At 41.9% G+C, this 22,008-nt stretch overlaps 1 protein-coding gene across 4 annotated transcripts; it reads right to left on the bottom strand.

The window, feature by feature from the left end:
- Positions 1-1,481: 1,481 nt before the first annotated feature.
- On the bottom strand, positions 1,482-20,891 carry ZNF699 (zinc finger protein 699). 4 transcript variants are annotated; one of them, XM_007995158.3, is made up of 6 exons: positions 20,130-20,891; positions 15,898-15,946; positions 13,216-13,342; positions 9,298-9,408; positions 8,714-8,897; positions 1,482-8,353 (listed from the first exon to the last, which is right to left on the bottom strand). In XM_007995158.3, the coding sequence occupies exons 2-6, from the start codon at positions 15,940-15,942 to the stop codon at positions 6,889-6,891; spliced, it is 1,932 nt and encodes a 643-aa protein (XP_007993349.3). In that variant the 5' UTR covers positions 15,943-15,946; positions 20,130-20,891; the 3' UTR covers positions 1,482-6,888. The 4 variants fall into 4 exon arrangements, with proteins under 4 accessions (XP_007993349.3, XP_007993351.3, XP_007993350.3 ...); XM_007995160.3 differs by lacking the exon at positions 13,216-13,342 and having other exon boundaries at positions 20,130-20,890; XM_007995159.3 differs by lacking the exon at positions 15,898-15,946 and having other exon boundaries at positions 20,130-20,890.
- Between the last annotated feature and the right edge of the window lie 1,117 nt (positions 20,892-22,008).

The raw sequence follows: 22,008 nt of genomic DNA, 5'->3' as shown, positions 1-22,008 counted from the left end.
ATAATTTTATGATTGAGGAAGATAACAGAAACACAACTAATTGAGAAGCTTCTCTGGGTACTTTGGGCCTCTTACAGAGTGTGGTACTGGGTTTAGAAGTCTTATCGTATTTCACAAGACTTAGTGTAGATAGTGAATTTGAAGACAGGTCTGACCAGAATACTGTGTCCTATATATTCTAGTAGCAGAACACTTAGATAACTGTACTCATTCATTTTACAAATGTTTGAGTCATTATGAAGTGTCAGTCGCCATAAAGGAAGCAATCCAGAACTAGTCATAAATCTGAGTTGGGAGTATGGTGTCATTTATAAGGGTGGAACAGGTATGATAAGGGTGGCTTGCTAAAGAAAAGTTCTATTTGGGGCATGTTATTTTTAAGATGATTATTAGCCATGCAAATACATGTCTGGAGCTAAGAGGAGGAGTCTGAGCCATGATTTGAAGTTGGGAGTTGTTAGCCTGTGTATCAGTTAGCTCTTGCTCCAATGTGCTGCCTAACAAATGATCACAAAAATCCCAGAGACAAAACATCATGTATGTATTTAGCTCACAAATCTGGGAGTTGATCTGCATTGGGTTCACTGAGCCACTGAGCTACTCTTGCATCTGTAGTAGTGCCACAAGTGCTAAAGTTAGCAAACCCAACTACACAAGCATGTTTAAAGCCTCTGGTCATATTTTACTGGTTAACGTCACATTGCCCAAAACAAGTCACACAGCAAAGGGCATGAATATATAAAGAGTGAGGAAATGGGGGCATTAATTTTCTAGAATATGGTAGTGAAAGTCAAGGTACTTGGACCATGGGATGAAACTACCTTCTGAAGGAGAAAGAAAAAAAGGACCAGCCAGGCGCGGTGGCTCACACCTGTAATCCCAGCACTTTTGGAGGCCGAGGCGGGTGGATCATGAGGTCAGGAGATCGAGACCATCCTGGCTAACAAGGTGAAACCCTGTCTCTACTAAAAATACAAAAAAAAATTAGCCAGGCGTGGTGGCAGGCGCCTGTAGTCCCAGCTACTCAAGAAGCTGAGGCAGGAGAATGACATGAACCCGGGAGGTGGAGCTTGCAGTGAGCCGAGATCGCGCCACTGCACTCCAGCCTGGGCGACAGAGCAGCGAGATTTCGTCTCAAAAAAAAGAAAAGAAAAAAAGGACCTATTGAAAGAAAGGTCACAGCCAGGCATGGTGGCTTATATCTGTAAACCTAGTATTTTGAGAGGCCAAGGTGGGCAGATCACTTGAGCCTAGGAGCTCAAGACTAGCCTGGGCAACATGGCAAAACCCTCTCTCTACAAAAAATACAAAAAAAAAAAAAAAAAAAAAAAAGCTGGGTATGGTGGCGCATGCCTGTAGTCACAGCTATTCAGGAGGCTGAGGTAAGAGGGTCATTTGAGCCCAGGAGGTCGAGGCTGCAGTGAGCTGTGATTTTATACAGCCTTTCAGAATAGTTTTCAACTTTAATGAGACAACATAAACCTGATACAAAACAGACAAGTATATTATGATAAAAGAAATCACAGGACAACCTTCTCATTAACATAGACACAGAAATACTTTTTAAAAAGTAACATTGAATCTAGCAAAAACGAAAAGGCTAATAAACCATATCCAAGTGTGGTTTATTCCAGTAATAGCTGTTGTTTTACCATATGAAAATAAAGGAATATATAATTCACTTTATTAACAGATTTAAGAATTTCTTTTCCAGACCTCTCAGGATTGACAAGGATTTCTTAAAAGACCTTGATACATGCAGAGAAGACACTAGATAAAATCTAATGTCCATTCATGATTTTTATGAAACAATCTTAACGATCCAAGAACAAAACAGAATTCCCTTAATTCGATAAAGGTTATTTGTAAAAAAACTTCTAGGTAGTGTCATACTTAATGGTGAAATATTAAACACATTTCCCTAAGTTCAGAAACAGGGCAAAGATATTCATTTTCATCATTTCTATTTGTTACTCTAAAGAAATAAGGCAAGAAAAATTAGCAAAAAATAAAGTTTAGAAATTAGGTAAGACTTTCTTTTATTGGTATTAACAGGATTATATATATAGAAAATCCAAAATAATCCACAAAGTATTGGAATAAATAATTGAACTTATAAATGTCACCACCTATAAAGTCAATATACAAAAAGATATTGCAATTCTATGTACTAGCCAAAAACACTGGGAAAAAAAAATACAAAGCAAAATAAACCTAGAAATAAATTAAACAAATCAAGATTTCTACAATTAAAACTATAAAACACTCTTGAGAAAAGTTAAAGACAACCTATGTAAATGGACAATTATACCATACTCATCAATTGGAAAACTCGATATTGTAAAGATGTCAATTATCCTTAGGTTATTTTACAAAATCAATGCAATTATAGGCATAGTATCAAAAATTCATTTGTGAAAATCCTGAGATTCCAAAATTAATTTGGAAAACATGGGAAACAGAGAAGGCAAGACAATCTTAAAGAATAAAAAAGTTGGAAGGCTTTCACTACCAGATTTCCAAAAATACTACAAAGCAACATAAATTAAGATCGTATGCTACTGATGCAAGAAAAGACAAATGAACCAAGGGGCAGAGATCGCCTAAGCAGAGAGGAAACCATGGTCTCTTTGATAAATCTATATACACATACCTTGATCCCACCTCACATGCTACAAAAAATTATTCAAAGTAGATCACAGACCTACATTAAAAAACAATAAAGAATCTAGAAGGAAACATAGGATAATAGATTCATTACCTTGGTCCAGGCAAATAATTCTTAAACAGGTGTCAGATCTCAAGTTGATCTTTATGCTCATTAAAGATTAAGCAGCAATCTTTTTTTTTTTTTTTTTTTGACACAGAGTCTCACTCTGTTGCCCAGGCTGGAGTGCACGGGCACAATCTTGGCTACCTGCAACCTCCACCTCCCGGGTTCAAGTGATTCTCCTGGCCCAGCCTCCTGAGTAGCTGAGATTACAAGCACAGGCCACCACGCCTGGCTAATGTTTCTTGTAGAGACAGTGTTTCACCATGTTGGCTAGGCTGGTCTCAAACTCCCAACCTCAGGTGATCCGCCCGCCTCGGCCTCCCAAAGTGCTGGGATTATAGGAGTCAGCCACTGTGCCCGGCCGAGCAGCAATCTTTAGCAATCTAAACACGTTAACGGATGATACCTGACCTTTCTAAAATGCTCTTTAGGAACTACCTAACCCTGGCTGATTTCCCAGACTTCACAGTTCCTACTTGCTGCTAAGACCAGCATAACAGCTAACAGTATTACCACTGCTTTCAGATCCTACCTGCCCACTCCTGCCTCCTCCCCTCTGCATATGCCCCCAAATTGCTAGGACCCTATGATTCAGTCAGTGCAGACTCTAACCCAGTTTCTGGATAAGCACGGGCACGAACCCTAAACAAGTGAGAGTATTACATTCCCCAGGCCAGTGACTAGAGTACAGTGGGCAAGTGAGCCCGTCAGAGCCAACTAGATTCAATTCTGATCATCATATTGGAACTGTTGAAAAAGACAATCACTCTTTTCTCCCTGAGACTTTAAGCTGGGAAGAAAGTAGCCAGAGTTTCTGGGGCCTGCTATGAAGAGACAACCTGCTTGGAAGAAATGCTAATGCAGGAGGATGCACAGCCAGGACAGGGAGACAGAATTCAACTATAGAACATTTTTTTAGCCCCTGAATTTAGCCATGCCTGAAGCTCATTATACCCCAGGACTTTTTAGTAATAAATTATTTCAACCAACAATTCCCTTTAAAGAATAAAAAGACAAGACAGAGATTGGGAAATGTTATCTGTAATGTATGTATATGTAATGTATATATTTTATGTATATATGTAATATATGATACATAGTTTATACATATCTATGCATGTGTACCTAGATATAGATATATATACATACAATAAAGGACAAGTAACCAGAAGGAAGCCCTTTACTTTTTTTAAAAAAAAAAGGAACCATAAATCTGGGTGTGGTGGCTCATGCCTATAATCCTAGCACTTTGGGAGGCTGAGGTGGGCGGATCACCTGAGGTCAGAAGTCCAAGACCAACCTGGCCAACATGGTGAAACCCTGTCTCTACTAAAAAAAAATACAAAACTTAGCCAGGTGTGGTGGCACATGCCTGTAATCCCAGCTACTCAGGAGGCTGAGACAGGAGAATCACTTGAACCCAGCAAGCAGAGATTGCAGTGAGCAAGATCATGCCACTGCTCTCTGACCTAGGTGCAAGAGTCCGTCTCAAAAAAAGAAAAAAAAGAAAAGACACCATAAATGGGGGAAATGTTTCAACAGGTGCCCTCACAAAAAAAAAATCCAGATAGCCAATAAGCACGTCGAAAAGTAGTCAAAATCATTACACATCAGGTAAATGCATACCCTCTGCTGGATGACTACAATCAGAAAGTGCTGGACAGGTGTGTCAAACAACTGGAACTTTCATGCATTGTTTAGGGGATTATTGGTGGAATCAATATTTTTTGGAAACTGGAATACCTACCAAAACTAAACTTAAAGTCTACCCTATGATTCAGAAAATTCATTCCTGCGCATATAGCACTTACCAAGATAAATAAGCCCATATAGCTATCAAAAGAACAATTAAAAGTCAAACTACACATTATGTTGAGCAAAAGAAGCCAAAACACATAACTGTACAGATTGTATTTTAACATTTAGATGAAAATCAAGAACAAGCACACCAAGTCAATTATAGTAAGAGTCAAAATTGTGGTTGCCTTGTGGAGTAATTAATCACTGAGACAAAGAGGAAGAAGGAACTTCCTAAAGTCTTGGAAATGTTCTGTGTTTACCAGGACATATACATACATGAAATTTCATTAAGCTGTACATTGAAGATTGGCATACTTCATGCATGTTAGTGTATGTGTAACAAAATAAAAAGTGATTAAGGGGAAATAGTAGAGTTACACTTTTAAAGGGAAAATAGGAGGGAAAACGTCATAGTAGTAGAGTTATACTTTTAAAGGGAAAATATAATACTGTAGCTAAAGGTACCTGAAGCAATTCATCTTCTTACATTAAAAAAAAAAAAAGGCAGTAAAATCTTTCCTGTTTAAAGGTTTGAAGTATAAATCTTCCTCCATTTAAACAGGGTGACACCCTGTGGATGCTTACCTCAATTACCAAGGGTAACTTCCCTCACTCTCCACAGCTCTTGCTTTTCTTTCTTTTTTTTTTTTTTTTTTTTTTGAGACATAGTCTTGCTCCGTCGCCCAGGCTGGAGTGCAGTGGCGCGATCTCGGCTCACTGCAAGCTCTGCCTCCCGGGTTCACGCCACCCTCCTGCCTCAGCTTCCCGAGTAACTGGGACTACAGGTGCCCATCACCACGCCCAGCTAATTTTTTGTATTTTTAGTAGAGATGGGGTTTCACTGTGTTACTCAGGATGATCTCGATCTCCTGACCTCGTGATCCGCCCGCCTTGGCCTCCCTAAGTGCTGGGATTACAGGCGTGAGCCACCGCACCCAGCCAGCTCTTGCTTTTGAGACTTGCAAAACTATCTTTTCCCCATGAATAGCGCGACATGATGCGATTGGACTGTGTAAGACAGACTGCAACACAAGCAAAATGGCAATGCCAGAGCTTGCCAGAAAATCCAAGAAGTTGTATATAGTGATAGCTGTAGAGATGCTGCCTTGGAGGACACTGAAGTCAAGCAAGCATTTAATGTTTGGTTTTTTGTTTTGTTTTGTTTTTGAGAAAGGGTCTCACTCTGTCACTCAGGTTAGAGTGCAGTGGCATGATCATAGTTAACTGCAGCCTCAAACTCCTGGGCTCAAGTGATCCTCCTGCCTCAGCCTCCTGAGTAGCTGTGACCACAGGCATGCACCATCATGCCCAGCTATAACATTCAGTTTTGAGCAAATATTGATCAATGAGTCCAACAATCCAAAAAATGAGCTGAAAACTAGAGGTCACCAGGCCTTTATACCTCTGTCTCCCTGTCTGATGGCCCCACTAAACATAGCATAATGGCTTTTTCTTCCCTTATGCCTTCCAAATCTCATACAAACTCTTATATTAGACAAGTCTAACCTAGAACTGGAGAAAAAAGTGATTTTGGGAAATGTAGTTAATGTAATACAATTTTTACACTCAAAACACTGAATCCAATTCCCAGCCACGAGCAAGGACAAAGAATAAAATATAAAAATAGCATATTAAATTAATTTCTGCTGAAATTACTCACTAGACAATAAAAGCTTTAAACAGTAAAAATTGATCATTTCAGAAACTCTAACGTCTCTCTTAGGAAGAAGAATAGGAAGAAAAATATTGAGTGGGCAAGTTCTACTATCTGCCATGTAGACTAAAAACAAAGCATCAACAAAAACCAAAGTGTCAATATTATAGTGACTACCCATTTAAAGAACAATGAACATTAATTAGAAACCACTTTTTAAAAAAAAGACCACTCCTGCCTATACAGAAAAATTTTTTCATATCCTCCATGGATCCAAAAGATTTTGTCATGGACATCATATTTATATCAGAACCAAAATTAAAGCACCTCATATTAAAGGTATGTGGCTGGAGCTGAAAAGGTAAATTTATTACCTTAAATGTTCCTATCAGAAAACACTGGTAATCAAAGAGCCAACAGTCTACTTTAAGGATGAGGCACTGATCTTCATTTCTAGTATGAATTTTCTTATATATAATAAGCAATGTTCATAAAGTTTTCAGTACATGATTTACATACACAGGGTTTCTCTAAAGTGTCCTCAAATCTTCAAAACGATGAGCAACCATTTCCTACTTTCTTACATTCACAGGGTGTCTCCACAGTATGAGATCTCACAAGTTGCCTAGGATCTGAAGCTTTGCAGACATTCCCATATTCCTTACATTTGTATGTTTTCTCTAGTGTGAGTTTTCACATGTCTTCTAAAGTAGGCAGGACAAACAAAGGCTTTCCCACATTCTTTACATTCATAGGGCTTCTCTCCAGTGTGGCTTCTCACATGCCTTCGAAAGGAAGAGGGACAACTGAAGGCTTTTCCACATTCCAGACATTCAAAGGGTTTCTCTCCGGTGTGCATTCTTGCATGTACAGTAAGGTATGAAGAATGACGAAATGCTTTCCCGCATTCCTTACATTCATAGGGTTTTTCCCCAGTGTGCGTTCTCATGTGGATCCTAAGGGCTGAGGGATAAATAAAGGCTTTCCCACATTTCTTACATTCATAGGGTTTCTCTCCAGTGTGAGTTCTGATATGTACTGTAAGGTGGGAAGAACTAATAAAGGCTTTCCCACATTCCTTACATTCATACGGCTTCTCTCCGCTGTGAGTTCTTAGGTGTTCGGTGAGGGACGAGGAACGACTAAAGGTCTTCCCACACTCCTTACATTCATACTGTATCTTTCCAGTGTGGTCTCTCACATGTGCTCTAAAGGACGAGGGACAACTAAAGGCCTTCCCACATTCCTTACATTCATAGGGTTTCTCTCGACTTTGATTTTTCACATGTGTATTAAGGGAAGTGGGGAGGTAGAAGGCCTTTCCACATTCCAGACATTCATAGGGTTTTTCTCCAGTGTGTTTTCTTATATGGATACTTAAGGAGGAGGGACAATTGTAGGCTTTCCCACATTCCTTACATTTGTAGGGTTTCTCTCCAGTATGTGTCCTGACATGTACAGTGAGTTTTGAGGACTCGCTGAAGGCCTTCCCACACTCTTTACATTCATAAGGCTTCTCTCCAGTGTGAATTCTTATATGTATTATAAGGTGAGAGGAAGAGCTAAAGGCCTTCCCACATTCTTTACATTCATATGGCTTATCTCCACTGTGAATTCTTTTGTGTTTGGAGAGTGAGGAGGAACAACTGAAGGCCTTCCCACATTCCTTACATTCATAAGGCTTATCTCCACTATGAATTCTTTTGTGTTCTGTGAGCGATGAGGAACAACTAAAAGCTTTCCCACATTCCTTACATTCATGGTTTGTCTTTCCAACGTGAATCTTCATATGTGCCCTAAAGAATGAGGAACAACTGAAGGCCTTGGTACACTCCTTACATTCGTAGGGCTTCTCTTCAGTGGGGGTTTTCATATGCTTCTTGAAACAAGCAAGAAAATGGAAGGCCTTCCCACATTCCTTGCACTGATAGGGTTTGCTTCCAGTATGAGACCTGATGTGATTCTTAAGGGATGAATGATCCACGAAGGCCTTTCCACACTCATGGCATTCATAGGATTTTACTTCAGTATTTCTCTTGAGTGAATCAAGATTTGGAACTTGGCTGAAAGTCTGTCCATCTTGATTTTCTTCACAACATTCATAGATGTTCTCTACCATATGATTTCTTTTAAAAATAAAAGACACATTATTAGTAAGAAATATCTACCAATTTCAGTGAATGCGTATTTTTTCTGCTCTTCTGTCAAGTTACAAGCTGAAAGTTCTCACAGAGAGTTGTACCATAGCCAATACTGTCACCCAGTTACTGACTCACGGGATTTTTCTGATAATTGTTTACAACTGAAGTATGTGTCAAACATTCAAAATCTCGGTCTCATTTGTGGAAAAAAAAATTAACTCATGAAAATTCTTTCTCAAGCCACAATCTTTGTTCTAGGCTTGTTAATATATACATATTTCTTAAATTTCATGACTTTAAGATTCTCTCCTGAGACACTTTCTCCTTCTCACGAATGGCACTCACCTCAAATGTCTCTCATGGCTTTTGTTCTGATCATCAATACCACAGGACTCCTGGTTTTCATGTAAACTGGAGAACCAGGAATCATTCCTTTTGAATCTTACTATTTTTTGTTCATTGGATATTTTTTCTCCACAGATATCTTGTGGAGCAACTGATTCATTAGTTTTAAGTTGAGTCTCAAAACCTGAAACAGAAAAAGTGAAAGCTTCTGTGAGCAAAGGACTTTTTGCAGAGTGGCTTTTTCAGGACTTTGGCATTAATAGGCGCAAGGGTCAAAATGGTAAGCAATTAACTAAGAAATAATTCTATGAAGATTGAAACTAACATAACTAAGATAGTATTAGGAGAACAAAACAGAAATTGGATAGAATGCACATGACCAAATGCTACCTTACAAAGAGGAAACGTGGAAGGTCTTTGCCAAGAACAAGGAAAATGTGACAGGACTGATAAAAAGTCAAAATAGTCATCTGAGATATCCGTGGAAGATGAGCTTCCTCATATAAAACAAAGTTTGTTTTTGTTTTTGATTTTAAGTTGATATTTTTCCCCCAACCAAAGCAGTTTCTCCCAAGGATTCTTGCCTTCCTGGTGCTCTCCCATAAAGATGACCTGGATAAGTTCTGTCTTCACTGTCTGCAGGTCTTCCTCTTGTTCCCACTGGCAGATCAGATGGGGTGTGTGTAGCAGATACCCTGCACAAGCAGAAAGGCATATCACAAGGGAAAATAATGAAGAATCACAAACATTTCCATGAGACAGAAACAAAACTTTAGTCTTCTGATATTCTGTGAGTTTAACTGCAACACAATGTCAATTTTTTTTTTTTTTTTAAAGGAGAGGTGACAGGCCAGGCGCAGTGGCTCATGCCTGTAATCCCAGCACTTTGCAAGGCCGAGGCAGGTGGATCACAAGGCCAGGGGTTCAAGACCAGCCTGACCAACATGGTGAAACTCTCTCTACTAAAAATACAAAATTAGCAGGGTATGGTAAAGCACGCCTGTAATACAAGCTACTCAGGAGTCTGAGGCAGGAGAATTGCTTGAACCTGGGAGGTGGAGGTTGCAGTGAGCCGAGATTGTGCCACTGTACTCTAGCCTGGGTGACAAAGTGAGACGCCATCTCAAAAAAAAAAAAGGTGAGGTGGCAGGAGGAAGCAGCCTCTGACATACAGAACTGATCTAATGTTCACACCTAAACCTCAATTTCATTCCAAGCTGGTCAGTCAGTCACAACTGGGACATTTTGTTCTCCTATTGAATATAAATAATCTCACAAAATACCAATCTTCGATAAAGTTACTCTGAAATCATGATAAAATGAAACAAAACAAGGTTACCTCATAATTTTGTCTAAAGACTTCATGCCACCCACAACATACTCAATAATAGAGTATTACTGAATAATACTGTCAGCAATCAGCAATACTATCCACTTTCTGTCAGCAACCAATCTAAAAGGACTGCCGTGTGTCACTAGGCTGAACGTCCCCTCAAAATTTATGTTCAAATTGATCAATGGAAAAGCATAGTGGGTTCAGAAACAGAGCCACACTGATATAGTCAGCTTACCTTGACAGAATAGCAAAGGCAATACAATGGAGAAAAGATAGTACTGGAACAACTGGACATCCACAAGCAAAACAATAAATCTAGACAGAGGCCTTAGATCCTTCACAAAAGTTAACTCAGAATGGGTCACAGACCTCACTGTAAAATGCAAAGCTAGAAAACTCCTAGAAGATAACAGGAGAAAAATCTAGATGACCTTCTGTTTGGCAATGACATTTTTAATTTTTTTTAAGAGACAGGGTCTCACTTTATCACCCAGGCTATAGTAGTGGTGTGATCATAGCTCATGGCAGCCTCACACTCCTAGACTCAAGTGATCCTCCAGCCTCCACCTCCCAAGTAACTGGGACTACCAGCATGTGCCACCACACCCTGGCAATGATATTTTAGATATAATGCTAAAGCATGATCCATAAAACAAAGAATCAATAACCAAACTTCATGAACATTAAAAATTTCTGCCCTCTGAAAGACAATGTCAAGAGAATGGAAATATAAGCTACAGCCGGGGAGAAAATATTTGCAAAAAACATATCTGAGAAGGAACTGTTATCAAAAATATATGAAGACAGTATCAGATTTCATACAGAAAAATATATATATATTCGGAGAACTCTTAAAACTCAACAATGTTTAAAAAAAAAAAAAAGACAAAATGAGCCAAAGACCTTTACAGACACCTCACCAAAGAACATATACAGATGGCAAATAAGCATACGAAAAGATGTTCAACATCATAAGTCATCAGGGAAATGCAAATTAAAACAAGGCACCACTACACACCTATTAGAATGGCCAAAATCCTGAACATTCAACAAATGCTGGTGAGGATGAGGAGCAACAGGAACTCTCATTCATTGCCGGTTGGAATGCAAGATGGTATAGCCACTTTGGAAGACAGTTTGGCAGTTTCTTATAAAATTAAACATCCTCTTACCATAAAATCCAGCAACTGAATTGCACTCCTTTTACCCAAAGGAGTTGAAAACTTATGTCCACGTAAAAACCTGCACACCAATGTTCACAGTAGCTTTATTTATAACTACCAAAACGTGTAAGCAACCAAGAAGTCCTTCAGTAGGTCAATGGATAAATGGTGGTACATCCGGACAACAGAATATTAGCAGTACAAAGAAATGAGCTCTCAAGCCATGAAAAGACATGGAGGAATCTTAAATGTATATTGCTAAGTGAAAGAAGCCAATCTGAAAAGGCTACATACTGCATGATTCCAACTCTATGACATTTTGCAGAAGGCAACAACATTATGGAAACGGTAAGATCAGTGGTTGCCAAGATTTAAGTGGGAAGAAAGGAGGGATGAATTGATAGAGCACAGAGGATTTTTACAGCAGTGAAACTATTCTGTATGATATTATAATGGTGGATACATGTCATTATATATTCTTCCAAACCCATAGAATGTACAATACCAAGAGTGAACCCTAATGTAAATGATGGACTCTGGGCAATGATGATATGTCAATGTAGCTTCATCAGTTATAACAAATTTACCACTCTGGTGGGGGATGTTGTTATTAGAGGAGGCTATGCATGTGGGGGGCCAGAGGTTATATGGGAAATCTCTGTACCTTCCACTCAATTCAGCTGTGAACCTAAAACTGCTCTAAAAATAATAATAAAGCCTGCTTAAAAAAAAAAAAAAAAAAAAAAAAAGAAGTCCACTTAGAACCTCAGAATGTTGCCTTATTTAGAAATAGGGTCTTTACAGATATAATCAAGTTAAGACATGGTTAAACTGGATTTGGATGGGTCCTAAATCCAATGATTGGTGTCCTTATAAGGAGAAAGAGACTTAGAAATCTAAGTCTCTTCCTTAGACTCAGGGAAGAAGATGAAGGCAGAGAATGGAATGATGCATCTATAAGTCAAGGAATGCCAAAGATTGCCAGCAATCACCAGAAGCCAGGAAGAGAAAAGGGAGTCTTTCGACCCCCAGAGCCTTCAGAGAGAACATGGCCCTGCTGATCCCTTGATTTCAGAAACCCAGCCTCCGGAAATGCTGCGAAGGAAAAAATTTCCATTGTTATTAGCCACCAGTGTGTGATACTCTTGTTACAGAAGGTCTAGGAAACTAATACAGCCTGCTTCCCTAGACCCACCCCCAAATCACTCAACTGAAGCACAAATCCTATAATAGGTCTTTTCTAACACCCTCTTACTAGGACATGTAAGAGACATGTATTCTTGCTTGCTGCACTGCAAAATAAACCCAACTTGTTTAACTATAGGTGTGTTCTGGTAGTCTTTGGGTAAAGAACATAGATAGCAGTAAAATCCTCAAAATGTCCAAACTGCAAACCACCTCCCTGTGTCCTACAGTGATTGCTGAGGTTTATATCCACACTTTCGATACTTAATAAACCTCAAGGCTTTCAACCACAAAAAAAAGCATCAGTTCAATATACAGATGTTTATTTTTCTTTCTTTCTTTTTTTTTTTTTTTTTTTTGAGATGGAGTTTCACTCTTGTTGCCCAGGCTGGAGTGCAATGGTGTGATCTTGGCTCACCGCAACCTCCGCCTCCTGGGTTCAAGCGATTTTCCTGCCTCAGCCTCCCAAGTAGCTGGGATTACAGGCATGTGCCACCACGCCTGGCTAATTTTGTATTCTTAGTAGGGATGGGGTTTCTCCATGTTGCTCAGGCTGGTCTCGAACTCCCGACCTCAGGTGATCTGCCCACCTCGACCTCCCAAAGTGCTGGGATTACAGGCGTGAGTCACCGCGCCCGGTGCAGGTGTTTATTTTCATAGGTAAGCCACTAGACTGTAAGTTCCTTGGGGTCAGTGACCATATCTGTCTTATTTATCAATGTCTTCCCATTCCTCAGCCCAAATTCTAGAATAAAGTCAATTTAGTGAGATAAAATAACTTTCTAAACAACTATATGAAAGAATCTTGCCATTCTTACCTAGTGAGGCCAGGTTCTGGAAGTTTTCCAGCATCACCTCTCTGTAGAGGTTCCTCTGAGCAAGATCCAGCAAAGCCCATTCTTCCTGGGTAAAGTCCACAGCCACATCCTCAAAGACTACTGAGTCCTAAAACATACCACAAATTCTATTCAGAAAGGTACAATTCCTCGAATGTGTACAAGAGGACAGATGAGGCTGACAACATCGAGGAAATGAGAGTCATTTCATAGGAAGTTCAGAAGATCCCAGCATCTACTCTAGGACTCAGTCAACAAATCTCTCTTTCGATCTATACATAATTCATCACTGATCAAATCCTGGCTTGTAGATTTAACACTTCTAAAATACTAAATTGCCAGGCAAATTGGGTGAAGCCTATAATCCCAGCACTTTAGGGGGCCAAAGCAGAAGCAGAAGGACTACTTGAGCCCAAGAGTTCAAGACCAGCCTAGGCAACAGAACATGGTGAGAATCAGTCTCTACCAAAATTTTTTTTAAATAGCTGGGCGTGGTGGCATGTGCCTATGGTGGCAGCTACTCCAGACGCTGAGGTGGGTGGGAGGATTGCTTGAGCCGCGAGGTTGAGGCTGCAATGAGCATGACCATGCCACTGCACTCTAGCCTGGACAAAAAAAACAAAACAAAAAAACACTAAATTTATCTCCCCACACTTTGATGCCAATGAGCTAGGAAAAAAGAAAGTGTTTTTCCTACCCTTTTACATAGTCACTCAATACTGTACAGAACACTTCTGACACCAGATGTGTGGGGGATATTTTCCACACACACCAAGCAATTCCCCAGTGGACACCAGCTGAATATCCTACCATTTGCTTCTGAAACTGTCTACCTGGAGATTCCACAGGAGGTCCCACTAAACTGCCTCCCACTTCAGATGCCAATCCCAAGTTACAAGGCTGTCAGTTTTACTTCTGACTGGCTAAAATCAGGGCTCCTACTGCCCTCTCCTTGAGTTTGATTAACATGCTGGAACAACTCACAGAACGCAGGGAAACATGTTTATTGGTTTATCACCAAGGACATTACAAAGTACACAGATAAAACAGCCAGATGAAAAGATGGACAGGCCAAGGGATGGTGGGAAGTGGCGCAGAGATTCCATGCCCTCTCCTGGCATGCCACCCTCCAGGAACCACCACACATCCAGCTATCCACGAGCTCCTCAAGCCAGTCCTTTGAGTTTTTAAGGAGGCTCCATCATAGGCATGGCTGATTTAAGTCCCAATCCTCTGATCTTGCCTGCGTCTTTCTGAACCAGCCCCCATTCTGAGGCTCTCTAGGGGCTTCCAGACCCCAACCATCTCATGAGCACACAAAAGACCCTCTTATTGCTCCAGAGATGGGTTTTTAGGAACTCTGTGCTAGGAAACGGGATGAAAACCAAATTGTTTTGTTTTTTTTTTTTTTTTCTGAGACAGTGTCTCGCTCTGTCGCCCAGGCTGGAGTGCAGTGGCACCATCTCAGCTTATTGCAACCTCCACCTCCCTGGTTCAAGCAATTCCCCTGCCTCAGCCTCCCAAGTAGCTGGGATTACAGGCACATGCCACCATGCCCAGCCTTTTTTTTTTTTTTTTTTTTTTTTTTTTGGTATTTTCAGTAGAGAGAGGGTTTCACCATGTTGGCCAGACTGGTCTCGAACTCCTTACCTCAGGCAACCCGCCCACCTCAGCCTCCCAAAGTGTTGAGATTACAGGTGTGAGCCACTGTGCCCAGCCCCAAATATGTATTTCACAATATCATAGATGGTGACCAATGCCAGTCTTACGATGGCCTAGAAAAGTCCAGAGCATATTGAAGAAATGAGAGAAATGCTCTGGAAATGAAATAGTTTCCACATTGACATCATCGATTCCTTATTACAGAAATAACTTCACCTGTTACTTTGTTACCACCATAGCAATCACTACAACATTAAACACAGGGTCAAATCTACATGGAGTTTTAATGAATAAAAATACACTGAGAGAATAGAAGCTTTTCATTTTTTCCCCCTCTCACAAACCTGAGAGGCCCAGGAGCCTGCACAAGCACAACTTTGAAGCAAGGCCCACAGCTGGTCATACTTCCTTGTATTCTAGGCCAGTAGTCAACAAACTATGGCACATGGACTATATCCAAGTTGCCACTTGAATGCATAAATAAAGTTTTATTGGAACACAATAAAACGTGTTTACTGTCTATGGCTGCTTTTGCACTAAAATGGCAAAGCTGAATTGCAATAGAAACACTATGGCCAGTCAGACACAGCGGCTCACGCCTGTAATCCCAACACTTTGGGAGGCTGAGCCGGGCAGATCACAAGGTCAGGAGATCAAGACCATTCTGGCCAACATGGTGAAACCCCATCTCTACTAAAAATACAAAGTTAGCCAGGAGTGGTGGCACATGGCTGTAGTTGCAGCTACTGGGGAGGCTGAGGCAGGAGAATCGGTTGAACCAGGGAGTTGGAGGCTACAGTGAGCCGAGATGGTGTCACTGCACTCCTGCCCGGCGACAGAGCAAGACTCTGTCTGGAAAAAAAAAGAAACACTATGGCCTTCAGTGCCTAAAATAGTATGTGGTCCAATATAGAAACAGAATGCTGACTTGTGCTCTAAAACACTGAGGGAGACCTGGTGCAATGGAAATATTCTTTTGGACAATTATTACCTTTTACTTACCTGTATGCTATTTTTCTGTAATTCAACAGTTCTTTCTTCCTCCATGTCCCTTTCATGAAGAAAAGCAGGATATTGAGAAGTTAAAAGTAAAGAAGATAACATGAGAAGCCAGACTTCCCCAAAATTCCCACACTCATGAGCCTGGATGTTGCAGCCCATCAATTACAAGTAACAACTCCCCTCAACACACACACACACACGCAAATATACGCTGCTCTTGTGGGAAAGTGGAACAATCTCACGTCCCCCTAGAGAGAGAAAACAGTGCTCTGGTTCTTGCTGATCATAAAGAAGAGGTTAAGAGTGCTATTTTGTAAGTTAACTGAAGACTAGAAAAGTCTGGTTGTGTATTTGCCCATGATAACAAAAAGTATAAAATGTATCCAGGAATATCTTCCACAACAAGAATAAACACTCCCTGTCTCAAATTCAAGAAAGCACTGATTTATACGCCAGGCTTCTGGGAGTTCCACTCCCAATATTTATTTCTTCTGCACCACTTGGCGGGCTAACAGGCTTTGCTGCTCAGCCCTAGACCACTACCCCTGCCCCCATGAGCTGCAGGGTCCCCAAAACCTGAGAAAGAGCGTCAGCTTTTTTTTTTTTTTTTTTTTTTTTTTGAGACAGAGTCTCCCTCTTTCTCCCAGGCTGGAGTGCAGTGGTGCGATCACGGCTCACAGCTCACTGCAAACTCCGCCTCCCAGGTTCACCTCATTCTCCTGCCTTGGCCTCCGGAGTAGCAGGGACTACAGGTGCCCGCCACCATGCCCGGCTATTTTTTTGTGTGTTTTTAGTAGAGACGGGGTTTCACCGTGTTAGCCAGGATGGTCTCCATCACCTGACCTCGTGATCCGCCCGCCTCGGCCTCCCAAAGTGTTGGGATCACAGGCGTGAGCCACCGCGCCTGCCCGAGCATCAGCCTATTGAATTCCATATGCAGGAGGTAGAGAAGGCCGCTATATTGTGACAAACATGCTAAATTTGCCTGCACAGTACAGGAGTAGCAGAGTAAGACTACTTGGCCAAGCGCAGTGGCTCATGCCTGTGATCCCAGCACTTTGGGACGCCGAGGTGGGTGGATCACGAGGTCAGGAGTTCAGGACTGGCCTGACCAATATGTATTTACTAAAAATTCAAAAATTAACCGGGCATGGTGACGCGCGACTGTAATCTCAGCTACTCAGGAGGCTGAGGCAGGAGAATCGCTTGAACCCGGAAGGCGGAGGTTGCAGCCAGCTGAGATCAAGCCGCTGCACTCCAGCCTGGGTGACAGGGTGAGACTCCATCTCAAAAAAACAAACACAAAAATACTTGACCTGTGTCAGACCTGATGTGGTATCTGCAGGGCTGTTGCACAAATTTCAAACAAGGAAATATGAACAGTTACCTCCACTGTAATGGAACAAGTAGCATTTTTAAAAGCCAATAAAAAAAAACTAACATTCTTCACTGTATTAGTAACAATATACGCCAGCTGGGCAACCCTGATGTGAGAATGACTTTGCAAAGAAATGGCCACATTTTAGACTATTTCTCACAGAAGCTCTGCAATTCAAATATTATTATAACCAGTTTAGAGTTATCTTAGACTCAATTAACCACATGTTCAATATTAACCCATTAGACAGCTGCTGAGGCAGGGTATGAATGCAGGCCTATTTGTCTTCAAAACCCAAACACCCTGTGAGTACATTTCTGAACACATACCTTACATTTTAATTGTTATTAAGCCCCTTATTCCCTAGTTTTACCAGGATTTAGCCTAGAACCCTATCGGGCACGACGGAGAGTGGACAAATGAAGCATTCTAATCAAATATGCTGGGTGTGGTAGCTCTTGCTTGTAATCCCAGCACTTTGGGAGGCAAAGGTGGGGGGATCACATGAGGTCAGGAGTTCGAGACCAGCCTGGCCAAAATGGCAAAACCCGTCTCTACTAAAACTACAAAAATTAGCCGGGCATGGTGGTCCACAGCTGTTAGTCCCAGCTACTCGGGAGGCTGAGCCAGGAGAATTGTGTGAACTCAGAAGGTGGAGGTTGCAGTGAGCCAAGATCACACCACTACACTCCAGCCTGGGCGACAGAGCCAGACTCTGTCTCAAAATAAATAAATAAATAATCAAATATGCTATCTTTGAGCTCCTTCTCCTAAGGCCTATGTCTTGGGCAACGATGCTTCCCTTATAGCCCTTACCTCCTTCGTTTCATATTTATTTAGGTAACATTTATCCTGACCCTACTACATGAAGTCACCAGGAATAAGGCATAGGGAAAAAAAAGAAAAAAGAAAAATCCTGAAGTAAATGAATGTTATAATATTTTGGGGTAAGACACTAAGTAAACAAAATACATCAGGTAGAGATACATGCTATATAAAAAATGTAGCACATTATAGGGATAAGGAGACATAACATTTATCTTCAGCAAGTCAGGACAGGTAATGTGGCAGGGTAGAAGCAGAAAATTAAAATAACTGTTTCAGATAATGCTGGAATTTCAGAGGGTTTAGTATATCTACCATATATTTATAAGCATTATCAACTCCCAGAGGAAAAAAAAATCAGTATTGACCAGGCACAGTGGCTCATGCCTGTAACCCCAGCACTTTGGGAGGCCAAGGCGGGTGGATCACAAGGTCAGGAGTTCAAGACCAGCCTGGCCAAGATGGTGAAACCCGTCTCTACTAAAAATACAAAAAAATTAGCCAGGCGTGGTGGCAGGTGCCTATAATCCCCATTACTTGGGAGGCTGAGGCAGAGAATTGTTTGAACCCAGGAGGCCGAGGTTGCAGTGAGCCAAGATAGCGCCACTGCACTCCAGCTTGGAGGACAGAGTGAGACTCTGTCTCAAAAAAAAAAAAATTGGTATTGATAGACTAGACTATTGATATATGAGGTTGAATAAAGACCAGCATAAAAGTTTAGAAAGAAAATAGAAAATAATATTTTTTAAAACATAGTAAATCAGAAAAGCTAAAAAAAGCATCCGTTGCAAAAAGAAAAACTAATGAAACTGACAAACTCAGCTTTTTAAAACTTTTTTTTTTAATTTAATTTATTGTTTAAGACAGACTCTCTTGATGTTCCCAGGTTGACCTTATTTCCTAGGCTCTAGCGATCCACCTGCCTTAGCCTCCCACCAGCTGGGAACTACAGATGTGCACCACCACAGCTGGCAACAAACTCAGCAATTTTAAGAGCAACAGGGCTTAAAGAACAACAACAAAAATTATGAACAAGAATGAATCATAATTACAGCTATCATAAGGAAAATATAGAAAAAATTTAAGGAATAAATATGAAGATGCACAAGAAATCAATACATTTCTAGAAAGTAGTACAACTTTCCAGCAATGATCTAAAACCTGATTACATCCACTAATCAAAGAAAAAAAAATCAGCGGTTTAAAACATGGTCAGGCCGGGTGCAGTGGCTCATGCCTGTAATTTCAGCACTTCGGGAGGCGGAGAGCCCATGAGTTCGAGACCTGCCCAGGCAACACAGCGAGACTCCTATTTTCTAAAAAGAAATAGGAATAAAGAAAGGGAAAAAAAAAAAAACTACAAACACCTACAGCAAACATCCTATTTAATGGTGAAATGATAGAATAATTCCTTCTGGAATCAGAAACAAGACAAGGATGTAAATTATATGCTATTCTGTCAGACACTGTACTGGAGGTCCTGGCAAGTGCAGTAAAGAAATGGAAACTGCAAGGAATAAAAAGGGAAAAGATTGAAACTGACAGATGACCACATTTTCTGTGTGAAATGTAACCAATCTATACATAAATGATTCAAATGCATCATTAATAACAAAAAGCATCAGTTCACTTTTACCTGAATATAATGTATCAAACTGATGTCCACAGGCAGAGTATAAAATCCAGAGACCAAATACTATCTATTTTTTTTGAGACAGGGTCTCACTCTGTTGCCTATGCTGGAGTGCAGTGATGCGATCTCAGCTCACTGCGACCTCTGCCTCCCGAGTGGCTGGGTACACAGGAGGGCACCTTTTATTTTACTGTTTTTTGGGGGTTTTTTTGGTAGAGACGGGATCTTGCTATGTTGCCCAGGCTAGCCTCAAACTCCTGGGCTCAAGCGATCCGCCCGCCTCGGCCGCCCACAGTGCTGGGATTACAGGCGTGAACCACCGCGCCTGACACCAACACTAATGCATAAAGGGCACAGGAGGGGACCGAGCCGAGGCAAATGTCACCCCGTGCTCACCCGGCTCGCCGCGATCCACAGATCAGCTCACAGAGAACGAGGCTGAGGCACTTGTCCTTGAGACCCGAATGGCAGAGATGCTCTTCCTTTCTGGAAAGAGAGCAAAGGAAGCTTTCGGAGGCTGATGAACTACGACATTCGTTCTCCAACTCTCGCCTGCATCAGAATCACTCCGATTTCTGGACCCAGACCAGAGTTCCCGATTCAGTGAGTTTGGGACCAGCCGCGGCCGCAGGGGCAGCTGACCCGGGCTCTCCGAGGAGGCGCCGCAGCGGCGGGAGGCCCCGGGCGCGGGGTCCGGGCAGGGAGTGACAGGGAGGCAGCCCTTAGACCGCCGATCTTCAAGCCGAGCCCTCAGTCTCCCGCGGACCAGACCTGGTGCAGGAGGGGCGGGGCAGGGCAAGAGAGGAAGCCGACGGAGGCAAAAATGTTCTTCAGACGCTGGCGGAGTGGCAGGGCGACATGGCTGCCGACTCGCGCATGCGCAGAAGCGCACTTAGAGTCCTCTTTCGGAGCTGCAAGCGGTGTGTGGGGCGGGGCCTGGGAGGCGGGACTTGAGGTGAAGGGGGTGGAGCGGGGAGGAGCAGGGTGCGAAGGAGCGCGAAGGCTGGTTCCAGCCGCAAGTGGATGAGAAATCCTAGTTTCTTCATGATTGGGAGTAAACAGAGAAGAAACAGAACCCTAGACTGGACTTGGATGACTCGGCCTGACGGGCGGAGCTGGGGCTAGACCGGACCTAGGGGCGTGGCTTTTTAACTACTCCAGGGGGCGGGGCTAAAGGTGGAACCAGATTGGGAGGGGGGCTTGGTTGAAATTCCTAGTGGGTGGAGACGAGGGCTAGGGGCGCGGCGGGGCTTAAGTGACTGGGCCTAGGGATGGGGCTAAGGCTAGGGCTTCCCATCCAGGTCCTCAGCCACCACGGATACAGGATGCTCATCAATCGCGTTTATACCTATCCTCCACGTTGCTACAGCCCCGTACACAGGACACATTAATTTGCAACTCTAATATGAAACAGACTCTCCATTCACTCAGTCCTTTTGGGCCTTTCAGTTTTGTCTTTCATTGTTGTATTGATAACTTCTCCTGTAGAGGGAAGTCATTGACAATTATTTAAATACAAACTTTTACCTGGAAACTTGCTGAATTCTGATAGCTGTCAGTTTATTATTTGGAACATCAAATATAAATATTTTCTATGCTTATTCTCATTGTTTTAATATGTATAACTCATTTCTTTTTCTTTTTGTGAGGCAACGTCTCAATCTATCGCCCAGTCTGGAGTGCAGTGGTGCGACTATGGCTCATTGCAGCCTTGACTTCCCCAGCTCAAGTGATTGTCCCATCTTAGCCTCCCAAGCAGCTGGGACCATAGACGCATACCACCCCACCCAGCTATTTTTTAGTTTTTATTTATTTATTTATTTTTGAGACAGAGTCTCCCTCTGTTGCCCAGGTTGGAGTGCAGTGGCACGATCTCAGCTCACTGCAACCTTCGCCTCCTGGGTTCAAACGATCCTCCTGCCTCAGCCTCCCGAGTAGCTGGGATTACAGGCATGCACCATGACGCTCGGCTAATTTTGTATTTTTAGTAGAGACGCAGTTTCTCCATGTTGGTCAGGCTGGTCTCGAACTCCCGACCTCAGGTGATCCACCTGCCTTGGCCTCCCAAAGTACTGGAATTACAGGTGTGAGCCACCGTGCCCGTCCCATAGCAGTGTTGTTAACATCACGTAACCACTACCATGATGAAAGTAAACAGTTATTCTCATTCCTCAAAAAAACTCTGTAGTGCTGTCTTTTTAGTCAAACTTTTCCCTCATCATGAATTCCTACAATATTTCTTACAGTTTATTTTTCCAAAAATGTCTTATGCAGT

The sequence above is a fragment of the Chlorocebus sabaeus genome, chromosome 6 (assembly GCF_047675955.1).
Source record: "Chlorocebus sabaeus isolate Y175 chromosome 6, mChlSab1.0.hap1, whole genome shotgun sequence".
Lineage (NCBI taxonomy): Eukaryota > Metazoa > Chordata > Mammalia > Primates > Cercopithecidae > Chlorocebus > Chlorocebus sabaeus.
This window is presented reverse-complemented; position numbering and strand designations above follow the sequence as displayed.

Coding starts and splice junctions, on each gene's coding strand:
- ZNF699 (XM_073016991.1), bottom strand. CDS start 16,056: ATGGGCTGCAACATCCAGGCTCATGAGTGTGGGAATTTTGGGGAAGTC. Junction 8,898..9,297: donor TATGGGAGAGCACCAGGAAG/GCAAGAATCCTT, acceptor TTTCTGTTTCAG/GTTTTGAGACTCAACTTAAA. Junction 8,354..8,713: donor AGCCATGAGAGACATTTGAG/GTGAGTGCCATT, acceptor TATTTTTAAAAG/AAATCATATGGTAGAGAACA.